Source organism: Polyodon spathula, chromosome 8 (genome assembly GCF_017654505.1).
Source record: "Polyodon spathula isolate WHYD16114869_AA chromosome 8, ASM1765450v1, whole genome shotgun sequence".
NCBI lineage: Eukaryota > Metazoa > Chordata > Actinopteri > Acipenseriformes > Polyodontidae > Polyodon > Polyodon spathula.
In genome coordinates, this window is record NC_054541.1 from 17,264,646 (window position 1) to 17,285,069 (window position 20,424).

At 39.8% G+C, this 20,424-nt stretch overlaps 2 protein-coding genes across 2 annotated transcripts in view; one reads left to right on the forward strand and one right to left on the reverse strand.

The window, feature by feature from the left end:
* Window positions 1-20,424, reverse strand: part of LOC121319539 (protein Wnt-5b) — an 84,381-nt gene that overhangs the window by 29,309 nt on the left and 34,648 nt on the right. The gene's annotated exons all lie outside the window — the stretch shown is intronic.
* LOC121319537 (F-box/LRR-repeat protein 14) lies at window positions 8,709-10,742 on the forward strand. The gene has a single exon (XM_041257061.1). It carries the CDS (start codon window positions 9,230-9,232, stop codon window positions 10,430-10,432), a length of 1,203 nt encoding a protein of 400 aa, XP_041112995.1. The 5' UTR covers window positions 8,709-9,229; the 3' UTR covers window positions 10,433-10,742.

Genomic DNA, 20,424 nt, shown 5'->3' on the forward strand with positions numbered 1-20,424 from the left:
CCACCTGGTCAATGGAAGTAAATAGAGCATAGGGTGTGGAGCAAAGGATCTCAACTTTTTTTTTTTTTTAATTGAGGAAAATTCAAAACACAGACCAGGAAGAGAAACTGTGCCACTGCAATAAATGTAAATGTTGAAGTATAATGTTGTCTTTAAGGAACGCAAGGCCTTTCTCTCAGTCAAAAAACACTCTGTACAATAAAGTCAAAGAAATGCCTGCAGGTACATGTTTTATATCTCTCACCACAACAATCAAAAGATTTTTTTTTTTCTCTGAAGGACCCCAGTTTGAGACATGCTGGTTTACAGCCTTTCTGAGGTCTTGTGAATAAACATGGTCTTGGATAGGGAAATGCCTCCAATCACACCTCTATCGATGGCTGTGGCAAAGTGGTGAACACGTGCAGGTGAGTGCAGTGCGGAGAGGACTAATCACACAGACAAATGATTCACAGGGTGCAAGGGTGTTTATCAATGGTTATAATGTCCAGAGCGTTGTGGCAACAACCTGTAAACAATAATAATGAAGGATATGGTACAGCGCCGTGTATCACTCCCGTTTTTAAAAATCCCACTGGTTTGACCCGCAACCAGAAGTCCCGTCTTTCCTCACTCACACAAACACAAACACAGACACAGTTCCGATAATGCATGAATTAAGTGCCCGGGCTCCTTCTGGGTTTGTTTGCTAATAATCTACAATGGAACCGAACACTGAATCTACGCCCCCTTATTTATACCCTCGCCCATGACCCCTAGGTTAACGAGCGCATCTCCTCCAATCCTCGGATGCCACGCCATCTACCGCCTGGGTCAGTGAGCGTGTGTGCCGTAGCTCCGCCCCCTTCCACCTACTCTACGCCATAAATTGTCTTGCCATTTGCTTAATTACTCTGTACCTTCTTTCTAGTGCCCTCACAGGTCGGGAAGGAGATCTAACACCAAGCGTCATTCGATCTCTGTCAGAATGGCCTATACTGTCTTGCCCATCGTGACTGAAAAAGATTTGCAAACAGGGAGATGCAACTTCTGTTACAGAATACAATGCAGGGACAGCGGTTGCATAACTAAACCAATCAAGTGAGGGCCAGCATTTACGCACAGGAAGGCATGTGCAATATGTCGTCATTCAGTTTTATCGCCCAGCTAAATGTACCCTGGCCCCATTCCTTAATTATAATAGCGGAAGGTTGACGGGAACGGGAGAAGACACGCAGGTTTAGGTTAGTAGGTGATACACGTAAACAGAAAACGCGTTACACTGTGTCACTGCCCAATTAAGAATAAATAAATAAATAAAATATTTTTCTAATCAGAACTGCCTAGTCCTGAGTCTACAACGACACTGACATTTTCTGTTGAATGGAATGACTTGGGCTTGTGGCGCTCTGCTACGAGACAACTGGGAGACAGCTCTTTTAAGAGTTTCTTTAAATTGTGACCCATTTAGCAAGGATTTAGTGAGCAGGGAAACCGCTTTCTGTTCTTACTGACAATGAACGCCTGAGTTTGTTTTTTAAACGCTGCCTGGTTTTTGCTAGTGGTTCTTTGGAAAGTCTTTACAGACCACATCAGCGGAGGCACCAGGAAGCAGCTTGTGGTGTGGACAGGTCGATACGCGCGGGCGCGGGATGTATATGAATGTAAAGGTGCAGTATGTCACACAGTCGTCCACAGTTTCAGACAACAATATAACCCCTTCGTGTCGAATTCCACATATTCCGGACCTCCACAGCTAAACTGTTGTCAAGACCTTGCAGTAGACAGTCCAGTCTGTTTACAATCAGTGAGTGTACATTGAGCACTGTTTTTAGGAACACTGAAATAAGAATATAGCTTTCTGAAAACGATTGTGTTTACATGATTTGGAACAATTTTTCTAAAAAAAAAAAAAAAAAAAAAAACAGTTCCAGAATTAGTAAACAAACTTTTTTTTTTTTTTTTTTTTAAATGCACTGTTGTTAAATATGTTAAAGAACAATTTAATAATTTAGAACATGGTTGGCACAGAGACCTGGACTGGAAGAGTTCCTTTACAATTCAGGGGTGTCAAACTCAGTTCCTGGAGGGCCGCAGTGTCTTCTGGTTTTCGTTCCACCCAAGCTCTCAGCTACTTAATTGGTTTAATGATTTGATTCACTGGACAAATGTAACACACCTCTCCTGGTCTCAAAATGTATCATAGGTCGTGTACCTTGGATAACGTGCATGATTTAAATCATCAGCTATAAAAGACCTTGAAAAATATGAACTATGGTAAATTGAACAAATAATTAGATCAATTATGTTAATTGAGAACTTAAGGTGGAATGAAAACCCTGCGGCCCACAAGGACTGGAGTTTGACACCCCTGCTTTACATGAATTTAATATAGGGTAATTTTCCTTAAACATACGTTACCTTGTGCTGATTTAGAAAATCCCTATCCAGTTCTAACATGATCCTTCATCATTTAATTGAACCTACTGGGTCACAAACAGCTCTGGGCTGTTCAGTTCAGTAATTAAGCCCTTAAGGTAAACAAGGTATTGAGTGGCTGTTCAAATGGTTCGTTCTTAAAATATATTTGAGAGGGACTCAAGCCTCACAAGGAGGCAGCTGACAATTTGAATGACCAGATCCAACCTCAATAAACTTTAAACCCTGTTTCGTGCACCTCATTGCAAAAATAAGAAAGTTAGAATCATTTGTATTTGTGAGACACATACCGGTATGTCTCTTGTATTTAAAGGGTTAAGGACATGCTAGAGCAAGGTCCTGGACCTGAGTTAATTATCCAGAAGTCAGTGTCTGCTGCAATATGTATGCGTGAGTATATAGCAGGTAGTGCTTGGCATGTGATTACAACTTTTATCACACAAGTGTAGATAGCTGAATAACACCCAGAGAGTTGGTTAAAGATAATATAATATACGGATTCATGCCATACGCTTTTTAAAAAATGTTTTATCACATCAATCCTTTTAAAATCGTAAAAAAAAAAAAAATCATGTGGGGGGGTGGGTTGCAAATTGAAATCAAATATAACATGTTGCCTAAAATATTTTAATGCGTCCTCAAGGACTGATATAATTGATAAAGTATCTAAATAGGGTGTGAATGGTAAAGCAGTATAAATGCTGCCTTTGAAGTGCGCTGTGTTTCAATTCTGTATTGCTGCAGTGAAGGAATGAGTCCCAAAAGCATGATTAACACACTGAGCTCGTTAGGTGCTCCTCACACCTCGGAGCATCAAGGCACTGCCGAGGGAGGAGTCAGGAACCAGCTCGTAAAGTCTTATTGTTGGGCAGAGGCCCCCACGATGAGGAAGACACGGAACAGTAAGCCCTGTTCACACCCCAGCCTGGCTGGTTACCCCACATGAAAGAACCCCATGCATTTGAATATGGTGATTGAGCACTGTAATGTAATGCTGCAGCTCCCCAAGCACATAACCTGGCTCTCTACCACAATGTAACTATGTTTTGCTACACTTTTTAATTTTATTTTACGATTGGTATACATAGTCACATATTCACAGGTTCAGTTAAGTTCAGTTTATCTACAGTGTGTGTATTTCTCATGAGGGTGTACAGATGAAGTCAGACCATGTATACTTACAGTCTTTTTTTGCAGACAACCCAAGTTTACCAAAAGTTATAAATGTATTTATAGGAAAAGCTCGTCTGGGCTCCAGAGCCTGCAAAGACTGGCTATTTCGCCCACCCAGGACACAAACCTGCACTGCTCTCCTGACTACACAAGCAAGCATTTACCAGGAATCTATAGCTTAAGGTGCATCACGTAGCCTGAAAAGTTGAAAAAACTAACAAAAAAAGGTGGCATTGGTAATCAATCCTTTTCTTCTAGCTTGAAAGGGGCTAGGCAATGTTCACTCAAAGTAGCCCTATTAACAATGATGTATTGTTTTGTGTGTTCTCTATTATAATCTGCTTTTGTTTCTGCCCAGACCAGTTTATAAAAGTTAATCACTGTATTTTTGCAGTTTTCCTGTGGTTATACCATGCATTTACCATAGTCTACCCTGGTTAGCTATGTTTATAAATATGATTTACCATACCTCACTATACTTTACAATGCTTACCTGTGCTTTACCATGCTCTATTACAATTTTCTATGCTTTTAATATTGGAAACTTTTATAAGGGAGTGTCCCTTTCCAAGCTGAATTTCTGAAGTTATGTAGTTTTAGAAAAGACCACTAGGGGTGGGACTCTGTCATTTCTACCCTCTCTGCAACTGTGAACAACCCTAACTATAAAACAATATAAGTAAACAATAACACAACAGGGTGTGCAGTAGTTATGAAATCTCGGCACACCCTGGGTGCATTTTGAACAACAAGGCGATGCCAAGTGTCTTCAACCACCCAGGAACTGCAGTAATGTCATACTAATGCACATCCTGGAGTGTGTTATTGCGCTTAGAAAATGGCCAATTAAAAAAAATCATAAAATCCAGCGATTACAAAATTAGAACCAAGTTCTGCAGTAGTGCACAAAAAAACCCTCCTGCACAGTCATGTGATTACTAACAACCAATCAGAGTGCTTAGCTGTAAAAAAATCACCTGAGTAGAAACTAAAATATTGAATGACAGAGAACATGCATAGTAAAACAGGCAAGAAATTATATATCATGGAAACGTCAACGATAGAAAATATCCCTCTAAACTGCAGAGACATGACAGAAGTATATTTCTTTTAATGGGAAGAATCGGCAGTGTCTTCCACTGACACTGTTAGAAGTCAATGTCAATAAAAAACGTGAGCCACTCCAGAATAAAGATAAATATATCAAACGGCACCTTCCACTGTCAGACTACTGTGCTGAACAACTTGAAATGTACAGTAGTGAAAGACATGTTTCCTGGCTGAGAACAGGTCTGACTGTATCCCAGGATTCCATGCGCTAGTGCACAGCGATGAATGGGATTCAAACTCTGACAGATATCTCTGGTAAGGTTTCTAAGTGCTGCTTGTCTGTTGTATATCATTAGCCTGAGCCAGTGGCAAACCCAGACAACCAGACAGACTCTGAATCAAAGCAATATGGGCTACAGTGAGAACATATACTTCCCTTCCGCCTGACCAGTAAATGAAACAGACCTTCCAAAGGAAATTAAAAGCATCAAGTAGAGTTTTTTGGCAGTTTTACACAGTTCCATGTGTTTTTTGGGGACTGATACAGGGAAAATAAGGGATAGACGGCCCGAGGTCTAGTTATTACAGCTGTTTGAATGTTGTTTTGGAGACTTTTAACACCTAACTGCTTGAAATGGCTGTAATGCTTTTGAAAAAGTTCCTAAGTAACAAAAAGAAGCAATGCTAAATCCCTTACCAATTGATTCTCAATGGCAATGCAGTTGTAGCACTCCAAGCAAAGCAGTAGTTCTGTACAAAGGGGGCCATTGCATTGCATTGCATTGCACAAGTGCAGTTACAGTAGTATGAAGCTATCATTTTAGAATGCTACCACAGGGGTATCTCTTTGTATTTTGGGGCAATTGCAGGATGGAGTCCTTACCCCAGCCCACCTGACAGACCTGTTTTAAAGCCTTGGAGCAGTGAAAGGGGCACTGAAGATAATTAAGGTTAGGATTATTTTAAAGCCTTTTGTTACTATATGTTTATTCCTTTAAAGAGGTACAACAAATATTTTCCTGATGTCAGCACTGAGAAACATATATTCATATCAATTAACCATCAAGGCAATACATATTATAGCTGGTGTTGCCAATAGTCAGGGTATTTCCTGGACAGCCAGAAGTCAGTTAATAGTGGTTGAAAATGATCAGCACTTTATAACTGGACTGAGATACAGGTCTAGGCATTGCGAGGATGTTGTTACTCTAATGAAAGATTGGAAATGTCTATTTTAATTTTTTTGGTTATTAAACCTTTAATTTCAAGTTGATTTACTAAGCTTCCTCCACAGTGCACATTTGTAGCATTGTAACAAACTGTTAATATAACACTTGAGCCCTACAGAAGCTGTATAACAGATTGGAGCATGTGTTTATATTTGGATATGCACTCTTTTCTGTGAAAATGCAGTTACTGTGCTGGTTCTGTATTCTTGATAAATATAATGACCAATGCTTGCTTTTTTCTTTTAGTAATTCTAAAACTATGGAAACTATGGATGTTAAAATGTCCAAGTATCTCTCAGACTTTGTTAGGCAGCGCTGTATTTAGATTAGAGGGTGTAACCCTATTCTCGGCCTGACTCTCAAAATATATGATACAGCCTGCATTCCTTGTCGGCTTTTGAAGCTTCTTAAAGTTGCTTACAATTTGATTTTAAATGATTTTTTTTTTTTCATTTCCTTTTACTATTGTATTGTGTTTGCAACCATTGGGCTGCTCCTAAGTTGAATTATTACAATTTTAAGTCTGGCTTTGAGCTAGTCTGCAGAATCCTAAGTGCCCTGCACTGAACAGACTTGTTCATTCCATTTAAATCTTGTTCCAATTGTCTTTTCAATTGTGCTAGCCCTACCTACTCTACATCTATCTAGTCAGAAAAGTAGGCGGGGCTGACAGAGTTCTTACCACTCGTTGCTATAGCAATATTATGGTTTTAATTAAAGTTTCTGGAGGGACTCAAGTAAAGCCAGTCACAGGAGCTTGAGGCTACCTGTGGGGTCAAATAGGGTCCTAATACCTGTTGTACAGGAATGTATGGTGAAAATAAAGTGATGGAAAATGCAATGACTATACCAAGTTTACACTTCAGGCATGCCTTCCAGGTATGGTAATCCAACACACATCCTTGTATCAGAGGTTTTCTCTGGCATCACCAGATATTTCATTAGGTACAGTGTGTTGTAAGTTTGGCTCATATTCTACCTGTAAATATACGCGTGGCACTCATCCACAAAGACTTGGTCCATTTATCTGCATATGTCGCAAGCCTCAAACAATTCCAAACTGTTGATGATAGGAACTACAAAAACATTCTTCACCGCAATAGAAGTGTAACCATCCACCACGGCCACTCAGAGCTGTTATACATACCAGCTTTTTACAACCAGGGTGCCAGTAATGAATGCTCCATCAGGTACAAACTTGCACTTCAAAAGCTCTATAGGTGGTGAAGCTTAGTTGTGTTTTTATGTATGCCTCCTGGATCCTAAAGATTAAAACAACTAAGCATAACCTTGTATTGTCAATGGACATCAAGCCATTTGGGACCAAGGTAAACTGCACGCTCTGTTGTAAACTGTAACTCCCTCCCAAGAGACACTGAAGCATTAAGCAGCTGACAAGTCTGAAGCATGGACCATGTCACGAATTTGACTGCTGAAGGTTCGGTTTGAGCTACGTTTACGAGACTTCTCAAATAGGAAAGTGTAAAAAAAAAAAAACAGTTGTCATTTTAAATTGTTTCGAAATAAAGGTGAATGCAGTATTGCTTTGTGGCCCCCAAGAGTTTCGTAGTTACTGGGACCACTGGCACAAAGTATAATGCCAGGTGATCACTATGTGCTCCCCTCAGAGAAAAAAATAGACAAGACAGTGTAGTAAAGTAAGACTATTAGTACTAATACAAAATACTTTTTTTCTGATTTAATTGTAAGGCTAGAATCTGTATTGCCGTGTTTGCGTACAATCTTAAAAAAAAAAAAAAAGGAAAGGACAAAATAATAACTGACAGACAAACTTACAGATCTTGTATGAGTCCCTAGACTGTTTTAAAATTAATTTCCTCAATTTACATTTAACTTTAATATAAATATGAAAACCCAGTTTTTCCTCAGATAAAGGCACATGAAATACACTACTAAAATACAAATGAGTCACATGCACTTTGGTCTGGTTAAGTTTCTCTACAGTAATAATTTAACTGAAGAAATGCCATTTAAAAACAACCATAAAATATATCTAAATAGTTTTGTTTGTTTTTTTGTTTTTTTTGTAAATTTGGAAATATAAACATATACATAATTCAAGACCACTGTGAAAATGACAGAAAACTCCGAGCACTAATATAACTAGGTGATTTATTTCAAACTGCAGCTACTTTCAGTCGTGAATTATAAAAGCACATGTTTAAAAGCGTTGTTCAATCATAGCATTAACAAAAAACCAACGTAGTGTACGTAAGTCCCATCATAAATGTACATTTTAATACTACTGACGCATTTAGGAGTGAAATGGTTTATTTCTATTATAGTAACATGATATGAATAAATATCAAATATATATTTAAAAAAGAAATGCTCTCGCTAAAATATCTCTGAAGGTTGTGTTATAAATTATTAAATATATGTAAACCACCATTTCCGAAATAAAAATGTATGTCCAAATAAACGGTCTTCCACAAAATATATAAAGTTAAAAAAAAAAAAAAAAAAAAAAAAAAACGAATGAAATGTGCTCTGGAAGGTAAACGGTTAAAGGTAAAGTGAACTGAATTGTAAGAACTTGGTTTCCAGGGGAACTATTCTTACAGTTCCAGCTGAGCTTGGAAAAACCAACAGGCTTTGAGCGGAGGGAGAAACAGCAGCACATTCCAAAACATACCATGCTTTAAAGTTACTTATAAAAACTTGTATATGTCTGTGGATAAAATATGCATGGTATATTTGGATATAATTGTATAATACAACCTTAAAGTGTGTACAATATATTATTTAATTGGTGTCTTGCATATTCATCCCCCTGAGTCGGCGCGGTGCTAGTGGCCCTGCCAAGTCAGTTTGAAAAGATCAGACAAAGGCAGCAGGAAGCCCCTTGGCTTGGCAATGCGTGCAAGCCGAGCACAAATGCAAAGCGAAACCTATTGCTTTTTATGATTGTAATAGAACGAGACGCTCAAACCGGTCCGGATTTTTCTACATTAAGGGGACTGTAAAGAGCTTTTTCGACAATGTATGATCGTTTGGATCCCCGGGGAGAACGAGAATGGGTACCAGAAACCGAAGTGGAAAGTGCGGTGTGATCGCCAGCGCGTGTGTATTTTTTTTCTTTCGGTGAGGATTGCATTGGAACTAGTTTTTTGGGGTCTTTTTGCATTTGAATCCTACTGCGCAACCCAGACGGATCACGTGGGACGTAGAATTGGTCAATTTGCACATATATATATATCCTGGTAGTATATGAAAAAAAGAAACGATAAAGATTATAAAAATAGTCGTTTTCTTTGATTATAAAGGGGCGAGTTAAGAAAGCGGTTGGCTTAATAAAATAAAACTAAAATACTAAGCATTTTTTATGAATATTTAAAATGGAGACGCACATTTCGTGCCTCTTCCCGGAGATTCTAGCGATGATCTTCAGTTACTTGGATGTCAGGGACAAAGGCAGGGTTGCTCAGGTCTGTACGGCTTGGAGGGACGCTGCTTACCACAAGTCGGTCTGGCGAGGGGTGGAAGCGAAGTTACATTTAAGGAGGGCCAACCCTTCCCTGTTCCCGAGCCTACAGGCCCGGGGAATCCGGAGAGTGCAGATTCTCAGCCTGCGGCGCAGCCTGAGCTACGTGATCCAGGGGATGCCAAATATCGAGAGCCTAAACCTCAGTGGCTGCTACAACTTAACCGACAACGGCCTTGGACACGCTTTCGTGCAGGAAATCCCGTCCCTGCGCGTCCTGAACCTCAGCCTGTGCAAGCAGATCACGGACTCCAGCCTCGGCAGGATCGCCCAGTATCTGAAGAGCTTGGAAGTTCTGGAGCTTGGGGGCTGTAGCAATATCACCAACACCGGGCTGCTGCTGATAGCGTGGGGCTTGCACAGACTCAAGAGCCTCAACCTGCGCAGCTGCAGGCACGTCTCTGACGTTGGCATCGGTCACCTGGCTGGCATGACCCGAAGCGCGGCCGAGGGCTGCCTGAACTTGGAATACCTGACGCTGCAAGACTGCCAGAAGTTGACGGACCTGTCCCTCAAGCACATATCCAAAGGCCTGGCCAAGCTCAAAGTGCTCAACCTGAGCTTCTGTGGTGGCATCTCTGACGCGGGCATGATCCACCTGTCCCACATGACCAGCCTCTGGAGCCTCAACTTGAGGTCCTGCGACAACATCAGTGACACTGGCATCATGCACCTGGCCATGGGCACGCTGAGGCTGTCTGGGCTGGACGTCTCCTTCTGCGACAAGATCGGCGACCAAAGCTTGGCGTACATCGCCCAGGGTTTGTACCAGCTCAAATCTTTGTCTCTGTGCTCCTGTCACATCAGTGACGATGGCATCAACAGGATGGTGAGGCAAATGCACGAACTGAGGACCCTAAACATCGGCCAGTGCGTTCGGATCACAGACAAAGGGCTTGAGCTCATTGCCGACCATTTAACGCAGCTCACGGGCATAGACCTTTATGGATGTACAAAAATCACTAAAAGGGGACTAGAGAGGATAACACAGCTCCCTTGCCTTAAAGTTTTGAACCTGGGACTCTGGCAGATGACCGAGAGCGAAAAAGTGAGGTGAAAATTGCAAGATGGGAAGAGGGGAGGGGAGTAGACACTAAAATAATCTTCTATTGGTCAGACTTCAAGTTGGAAGGAGTTAAACATTTGAATTCCTTTATAAAACTTCAAAACTGTGACACTTATTTCCCAACAGTGCAAAATCAAAACATTTTTTTAATTAATGGTTTTTATTCTCTGCTTGTAATTTAAACACAGAAACGATGGCTATTATTTCTCCAGCAATCCATTGTTCTAAACTTTAAAATCGTATTTTAAGCCATTTTATTGTTTTAAAAAAGACAGACCCCCCCCCCCCCCCCCCCCCCCCCCCCCCCAATGTAATATTTCAGAAAACAAACAAACATTTTAGGCTACCTCGTTTGTTTGTTTTTTTTATAACCCTGGAATTTATTTTAGAACAAAAAAAAAAAGACTGACTAATGAAATTGTGCCTAGACTGCAAGAATTCCCATCCCCCACAAAAAACTACTTAGAAAAAAATAATAATTTAAACTACTTTTTTTGCTTTTGTTTGTCCATTATATAATTAGTTGTTTTTAATCGAAATAGTTCTGTTTCGAAGCACATAACAGATTTAAAAACGAAAAAAAAGTTTATGCAAAAACTAAAAAAAAAAAAAAAAATACAATGACTGAATCTGGTTACAAAAGCCTGTTTTTTTTTTTTTTTTTTTTTTTTTTTTTTTGTTTTTGTTTAGCACAACCACAGGCCACCAAGCCTTTAATTAAAGCATTGAATGATACGGGATCCCTTCACCTATCTTTTGTCGCTTATATGGGCAAATTTTATAATTTAAAAGATGTAATTCAGAGCACCATACTTCAAATTGAAGTGATTTTTTAAAGAAATAGGCCCATTTTAAGTCCGTTTTTTCTTGCTTACCGGGTGTTTGCACCTGTCAGCAGTACGGTTAAAAAAAAAAAAAAGTGGATTAATCCAGGTCGTGGTTTTTTGGTTAAAACAAAATGGGGTGAAAAACATGAGATTTAACTGAAGAACAAATTATTGATTTGTGTCAGGCCTCTGTTGGCACGTACAACAACTAAGTCCTGCTGACCAGCTACTGATGGAATTGTACTGTATGTGAATTTTGTAAAAAAAAAAAAAAAAAAAAAAAAAAAAAAAAAAAAAAACGAATTTAAACAAATACAAAATTAAATCGTTTTATATTCTTACAGTAAACCTATAGAAAATCAGATATTTATGTAATAAAGACGGGAAATATGAAGTATGTTTTGGAGAAAAAAAAAACACTTGTGTTGATTGTTTTATTTTTCATTTTTAGGGTTATTGAGTCAAGATATTGCTGTATTGCGTTCAGGTGTAGGAGAGGGGAGGTGCGGGGCTGTATTACATTCAGGTGTAGGGGAGGGGGAGGTGCAGGCTTTATTGCATTCAGGTGTAGGGGAGTGGGAGGGCTGTATTACATTCAAGTATAGGGGAGGGGGTTGCAGGCTGTATTACATTCAGGTGTAGGAGAGGGGGGTGCAGGCTGTATTACATTCAAGTATAGGGGAGGGGGGTGCAGGCTGTATTACATTCAGGTGTAGGGGAGGGGGAGGTGCAGGCTTTATTGCATTCAGGTGTAGGGGAGTGGGAGGGCTGTATTACATTCAAGTATAGGGGAGGGGGTTGCAGGCTGTATTACATTCAGGTGTAGGAGAGGGGGGTGCAGGCTGTATTACATTCAGAGATGGGTGTGTAGGCTGTATTGCATTCAGGTATAAGGGAGGGGGAGGGCTGTATTACATTCAGGTATAGGGGAGGGGGAGGTGCGTTCTGTATTACATTCAGGTATAGGGGACGGAGAGGGCTGTATTTTATTTGTGACATGTATTTTAAATTATAAATGTGACATTTTGGTTTGATGGGGTAAAGTTTCCAATTTTAAATTATTCTTTATAGGCAACTTGAAAATATTTAAATACTTTGAAGTTAAGTAGAAATACATTTTAGTAAAATATTTTATAAAATAATTTATATTTAAAAAAAAAAATATATATATAGATATATTTTTTAAAAATGGAGGCTTGTTTAATAACAGGCAAAATGTTTAGAATTTAGAGTGGCCACACACTATATAGATTTATACAGCATATTTATTTTATTTTAGTTTTATTGAAGACTTTAAAATGGAGCAGAGTAAATTAGCAGCTGCCATTTATTGTCCAACAAAATAAATGTATAGTTGAAGCTTAAATTAATCCAGTCAGGAACCGTAAAAACAAGCGTCACTGAATGGGGGCTTTTAATGGGTTTGCAAAGATAAGTAAACCTTATGGAAAGTGAGACATTGAGGTTTCATTTCTAGGAGTAAAATGCTGTAGAGTGGTGAAAAAGAAAGTCTAGGCTGTAGCCATTGTTTCCTTAAGAAGCCAGGGTTCCGTTTTTCCTTGTCCCTGCTCAGTCATGCATACCAAGTCTGTGAGACAGTGTCCTCAGGAGGGGTTATTGTACTTGACACTCCCCACCCCCCTCCCACTCTCCACACACTCACACTTTAACATTCCACACACCATCTCTCAGAGTATTGAAGCTGCTTTACTAGGCAGATGTAGCTAGGACAGGGGAGGCGGGTGTTACCTTCTCTTTCCTAAGCAACACAATTTGGGGGGGGGGGGGCTTGCTTTTAGCATCATGCACGTGGTAATACAAAGTTGGGGGGGGGGGGGTCAATTTCATTTTTCAATTAGACTGACCCAGTACAGTTTTTTTTTTTTTTTTTTTAAAAATATCATCTGTAATCCTGCAAAAAGGTTATCCGTTTAACAAACTCCACTATTTCAAAAATTATAGATTTTTGTGGTGATTTCTAAGCTATAAACAGCATCAAATGTCACAAATGAGTCTTGGTATCTTTAGGTTACTAAGTGACATAGCAACTATCGGGGTGGGGGGGGGGGGGGTTTAAGTGTTTTTTCCCTCTATAGGAAAAACTACCATTGGGCAATGCAAGCCAACTGCCTGACACGGTCCGTTTTCAGCTACATTGAGGCTGGTAACAGTGGAAGGCTGTTAGTGAAGTGGTGCACAAGAATTATATTTGTGTGTCATATTGAACGTGATTGTGTTGACACTGCAGCTTCAAATAGCTTTTGCACCTCATAGTAAATGCTTTAAAGATAACTATTCTGAGTCGTAAATCTAGTGCACAGTTTTGGCTTGAGGGGAGTGTTAAAGGAAAAAAAAATCAGGTGTTTAAAGTCAGTGTTGCAGAAGTTTAACTTTACATTTTGTGTTTCTTTAATAAAAAGCAGGTTAGTTTTTGTTGTGGGTGGAAAAAAAAAAACATTATGAAGGGAAATGCATGTTGGTAATCCTGTAGGGTTCCACAGAAGTCACTTCAGGAATGAATGTCTTGGAAAAGCCTGATAACTGTCTGACTCGCAGGGATTATGTGTGCATTCTCTGTGCTACATTAACTTAAGTGTGCAGTGTATTGTTAATCCTAAAGCTACACTGTCTCATTTTCACATTAACATACAATTCCTGAGTGTTGGTTCACTACATTCTTTTATAACCTAGCCTTTGGAAAATGTTATTGATAGTCCTGTTTGTTTACATACCCCAAAAAAACAGTTTTAAACTTTGTCACCCTGTGTGAGCCTGAACCCAAATCGATTTAGCTCAAGAAGCAAAGCAAAACTGATTTGTAACATTCTACAGGAAGTGCATGCAGATACTGCAACGCATGTAGACATTTCTGTTTTAAACCTGCTGTGGTGCACTATGCCTTTAAGCTTTGTCATGATGTTGACAGTTTGTTGGGGCCCTGTTTTGACATAAGTGTAAAGGCAAAGGCTTATTTTTGGAAATGTGGCATAAAACTACTCAAACTACTCTGAACACTAATGTAACTGCATTCCAAGTGGGTCCCTTATTATTCGTAATGTCCACTGGCATTATTTAAGAGTAGGTAGCGTCAAATGTAATTTTAAATGTGTTTTTACATTCCCCTTAATATTGTATGACGTTTGTGTGTGAGCGGCTGTGTGTTATGTTGCTGCCATATTCCATTCTTAACGAGCTTTATTGGTCTGCAGCATCCCCAGGGGCTGAGCAGCCTTCCTCATTCAGTCATTTGACAATGTGACTTTTCAACTATGATGTTAATGGACTCAGGAAGGCTGTTCAGTGCTGCCACTAAGCATTCCCATGCTAGACAACAATGTGACTCGATACTGGAGCAACACAACCCTCGGAATGATTGCAAATGCCATACAGATAAATAAGGGACATGTAAAAAAGCTGTTCAAATGGCATTTAAAAGTACTAAATGAAACTAGTATGTTTTGTAGATTATACAAATACCAGGCCTATGAACTCTTGAAAAATAGCATCTCCACTTCTGCTAGGTTTAAGTAGAATTTGAGTTTGACTGGTTTAAAAAGTGCATGTGTTGTTAAAACAATGTTTTACATCATTTAAAAAAGTAACCATATACAGTAATCCTTTGTTACATGGAAAACAAAAACAATTTTGGGGGGGGGGTACAAATTTGTGTTTAGTTTTAGAGCGCGAAGATGCAATGCAGGTTGCACCAGTTCTATGTCTGTTTTGCTCAGGTACAGCAGCAGTATGAAGGTGTCATTGGGCAGTATGTTTGTGTGTCAGCACAGGCTGCTTTCTGATCAGGTAGAGTATGCAGTATGAAGGTGTCATTGGGCAGTATGTTTGTGTGTCAGCACAGGCTGCTTTCTGATCAGGTACAGCAGCAGTATGAAGGTGTCATTGGGCAGTATGTTTGTGTGTCAGCACAGGCTGCTTTCTGATCAGGTACAGCAGCAGTATGAAGGTGTCATTGGGCAGTATGTTTGTGTGTCAGCACAGGCTGCTTTCTGATCAGGTACAGCAGCAGTATGAAGGTGTCATTGGGCAGTATGTTTGTGTGTCAGCACAGGCTGCTTTCTGATCAGGTACAGCAGCAGTATGAAGGTGTCATTGGGCAGTATGTTTGTGTGTCAGCACAGGCTGCTTTCTGATCAGGTAGAGTGTGCAGTATGAAGGTGTCATTGGGCAGTATGTTTGTGTGTCAGCACAGGCTGCTTTCTGATCAGGTACAGCAGCAGTATGAAGGTGTCATTGGGCAGTATGTTTGTGTGTCAGCACAGGCTGCTTTCTGATCAGGTAGAGTGTGCAGTATGAAGGTGTCATTGGGCAGTATGTTTGTGTGTCAGCACAGGCTGCTTTCTGATCAGGTACAGCAGCAGTATGAAGGTGTCATTGGGCAGTATGTTTGTGTGTCAGCACAGGCTGCTTTCTGATCAGGTACAGCAGCAGTATGAAGGTGTCATTGGGCAGTATGTTTGTGTGTCAGCACAGGCTGCTTTCTGATCAGGTACAGCAGCAGTATGAAGGTGTCATTGGGCAGTATGTTTGTGTGTCAGCACAGGCTGCTTTCTGATCAGGTAGAGTGTGCAGTATGAAGGTGTCATTGGGCAGTATGTTTGTGTGTCAGCACAGGCTGCTTTCTGATCAGGTACAGCAGCAGTATGAAGGTGTCATTGGGCAGTATGTTTGTGTGTCAGCACAGGCTGCTTTCTGATCAGGTAGAGTGTGCAGTATGAAGGTGTCATTGGGCAGTATGTTTGTGTGTCAGCACAGGCTGCTTTCTGATCAGGTACAGCAGCAGTATGAAGGTGTCATTGGGCAGTATGTTTGTGTGTCAGCACAGGCTGCTTTCTGATCAGGTACAGCAGCAGTATGAAGGTGTCATTGGGCAGTATGTTTGTGTGTCAGCACAGGCTGCTTTCTGATCAGGTACAGCAGCAGTATGAAGGTGTCATTGGGCAGTATGTTTGTGTGTCAGCACAGGCTGCTTTCTGATCAGGTACAGCAGCAGTATGAAGGTGTCATTGGGCAGTATGTTTGTGTGTCAGCACAGGCTGCTTTCTGATCAGGTACAGCAGCAGTATCCTAAACTGTAAGTACTGACAGAATCTGTAATTTTCTCTTTTTAAATTGCACAGTAAAATTGATCACAGTTGTTAGTGAATATTTGAAGTTTAACCAAGGTATTTTTTTTTAGAAGTTTCTTTTAGTGTCCCTAAATGTATTGAGTGTTTGATTTATAGGTTACTGGCTGAAGTACCTGGTGTTGCCCATGAGAAATTCAGTATTTCAATATTTCATGCATGTCAAATTGGGGAACGGTAGCCTTATGGTTTCTTATAAGTTACAATCTCAGGTGTTGGACAATGTGCTCGGACCCCTTTCCCTTTTTTTAACTTTATTATTTTATTTGTTTTTATTTATTTTATTTATTTTTTGGTTCGTGGGTTTCTTTAATTTGAGATACATGGCTACTGTAGTGATCCAGCAATGGGTTTACTAAATAAAGTACCCCGGGGGTCAAAATATTGGATCCAAACATAGCCGTCGACCTTCCCCTGGATGAAAGAGGATGACATGCAAAGTTTGGTTGCACTGGCTCCTGTGGGTCCGAATGCATAAAGGAACAGACAGACAGACAAACTTAACTCTTAATATATTAAGATTTAACCAAGGAATTGCTTAATTAATAACCTTAAAAACAACTGCATTAAACAGGGATGCAATATGTGAGTCAGAGTTTGACTCCGCTGTAAAAATGTAGTTGAGTTCAAATGCTTTTGACACCAAAACAAAGACATGTTACTACAGGAAGCTGAACTCATTTTTCTGTTTCTGCCTTTAAAAAAGGCATAGTATTTACAGATGTTTGAAATGCTATTGCAGCCAAAAACTGTCAGAATGCATCCCTGCATGTCGAGGTCAGGTGTTGAACTGACTGCTGAGTTGCAAATTTGTAGCTGAAGCCTGAATACATTAGATTGTTATTTTCTCTCAAATATTTTACTGTAAAAATATGCAGTTAAAAATGCAGATTACAAATAAATTACTAATAAATCATTTTGAGAGGGGTGGCTAGTGGACCACAGACAGTGGGGTATGTTTTTATTCTGGTTGTCACCGTGAAAAGCTTCCCTTTGTTTTTTGTTTCAGGGAGGGGGGGTTATTTTGGTGTTGTGACTATGGGTAGTAAAGACTGTTGCCCCTTTCAGGAACAGTAAAAGCCCAGGAGGGGTCCTATCAAATGTTACACAGGAAGTAAAATAACAGGATAAAAAAGATCAAGGTCAAGTGCAAAGCAATGCAGAGATTTTTTTTTTTTTTTGTAATCCTTCGCACCTTTTTAATATGTTTTCTTCTAGAACTAAAACAGGAACATTTCCACCAGGTCAAATCTTTAGCCCAATGTTGTAATATGGCAAGTTCTTGCTGGGAATTTCCTGAAATATCTTCTTTCCTCACTCCCCCTTGGTGATTCTAGTTTTGCTCCCCTAGATGTTAGTTGCTGGTTTACTCTGTTGATGAAAGCCTTGCATTTGGACTGTGGGGTTATTTCGACTCCTTTAGGTGGTGCGTATGTGCTGGTAAAGCTTGCTTTTGCAACAGCTAGAATCTCTTAGTCACTTGAGATGCTGACTTCATGTGTAAAGGAAACTCCTTGTGCAAGATTTAACCCTTTACATTGACATTTATTTTCGATTCTACCATTGTCAGCTTCCAGTACTGATGTCATCCAGGGGGAGAATATACTATTTCACTGAGCCACTGTTGTAACCACTGGCCATATCAGACAAGCCGTTCTACCAAAGCATCCTTTTTACATTGTGACACGGGAATGCCTTGGGTCTTTTTTTTTTCTGGGACACCTCAAAAAAAGAAATTGCATTTGGCAAGTGGAGGCAGTTAATGATGGGAACAAGATTGTCCAGGACTATTGGCATTCCAGAAAGAGCCCTGCACCTTCAAACCTGTAAGTTGCTACTTTATCTGGGTATCTTGCAAGCAACATTTAAACCAGCAGAATACAGCACTGTACTCAGGGCACACAACACCTCCTGACTGATGGCATCCTTCAAATTGTATTGAATGTTACAATATTACTGTGCTCTTTTAAAAACCCAAGTGAAAAGAACAGTTCTCAGTAAGTGTAGTTGTCCCACAAAATAGACAAGTCTCAGTGATCAAACACACATGACATGATAGGACGATGTACAGGATAAACTACTTAAGTGCAGGGTGCAAAGTAAGCACAGTGCAGACAGTTCAGTCACTCAGATTGCTTTTAAAATCACTATTGTGTATTTTATTTCTAACTCTGAAGCAGGTACTGTCTCAAACCAGGGGATTGCCAAGTGTAGAGAATGAGCCCTGTAAAACAGCTCTTATAAAGCTTAGCACTGTATTTGTGCAGTTTTCCTATGCTTTTCCCATAGTTATACTACCATTTACCATAGTTTACTCTGTTTTGCCATTCTTTGCAATGCTTACGTATGATTTACCATACTTTTAGTGTACTTTAGTAGACTTTGCTAAGCGTTTTTACAAGGGAAGGACAGATTGGACATTTTCATTCCTTGCACTGGTTTTGTTAGTAAATTGTCAATTAATTTAGCTGGTGCTAAGATAATGGTTGCCAGATAACAACGTCTAAGTTAAGAAAATAATAATTTGATTAAAGTACTAGACTTACATATTTCCGTCTTGTTTATTGAATATAAACAGGTCTGGTAAATTTTATTGCTTTTGCATGATCTGTGCGTATATGCAAATATGTATTTTAAACATGAAGTCAATCAAGAGGCAATGATTGGCTTCTGTTCATGTCAGTCATTAAGGGCAGCAGCTGGTTGGTTAGTAAGCAAGGAATGGGATGTCTGAGGGTGCAAGGTTTGGTTTTATTGCAGACAATAACAATGAGGTTCTCAGCAATCCGAGCGTCTGTCTTGTCATTAGTGGGTCTCCCATAAAATGGAGTTCAAATGTCTGAACCTTTGCTTTGTGAGAGTTGTTGTTTTTTTTTTTTTGCCAAACTCTTACATAATTTTATTACAATTGTGCACTTTGAGATATCAAGGTACAACATTGTCTTGACTATTTGGGCTTTTTTTGAAGTCTTGCAATGGTTTGGTTTTGCTGTTTCGGTAGGACTCCTCACTCCCCTTGCTTTTCGAAAGTGTTTGTTCTACACTGGAAAATGTCGGCTGTAAATGAATGTGTTAAAACAACAGGAAGCGAGCTGCAGGTCCCGTGGTTTATGCAGAGCAAAAAGTAACCAGTTGGGTCAAGTTTAGTGCATGTTTCCCCTGGGGGTGGCCTTTCACTGTTCTGCATGATTCAGAGCCTCGGTGTGTCTCGGAACTAGGGTGAGTCCTAATTGAATGCTTTTTTTTTTTGCTGAAGAAAAGGATACCACTTGTTTATTTTTTACTTTCTATAAAACACTTTTTTTAAAGTGTTCACAAGTTTCTCTGTAACTGGATTTGTATTACAAAAACAATACAACAGAGGCCACTATCTCATCTACATATATGTGCAGTACATCCTTTAATAAATAAAAACAGCTCTGTTACTAGCCTCCTTTATGCCTGCAGTTAAACAAAAACACCAAACAGCTCGCATAGTTAGGGTTCATTTTGCTTGTAGGTATTTATACTCTCCAAGTTCACAAGTAGGCTCTGGAGGCTTTAGTTTATGGAATTCAGCAAGGCCAGGGGCTACAGCATCACAGTACAGGGATTACTGGTATGAAAGAATGTATCATGGAAAAGTACTGCCTCTTATTGACTTTTTAGAGCTTTATTTTATTTGTAGTTTTGAATCTAAAGTTCCTGAAGGAGGGAAAAACCCCAACACACATTACCTAATTGGTCAGCCGAGTATAAAAACAGATAATGCCTTCCTCTTTTTGCGTTCGATTTCACACTCCTCCACCTCCCTTTCCCCACCCTTGCAGCAGCTACCCCTTGGCTAACTTATTCCTGTGGGGGTTTCTCGATTGCCTCATCCATTTGCCATGCGGGTTCAAGGTAAAAAATGTCTACAATAATGACCTGCTCCCATTTGCCCTATAATGCCATTACACCAGCACTTGTTCTTGTTATAAGGGGGTTCACAAATTGCTTTTTCCTATGGCTCATGTTGAACCTTGTTTTTTAGTTT

Coding starts and splice junctions, on each gene's coding strand:
- LOC121319537 (XM_041257061.1), top strand. CDS start 9,230: ATGGAGACGCACATTTCGTGCCTCTTCCCGGAGATTCTAGCGATGATC.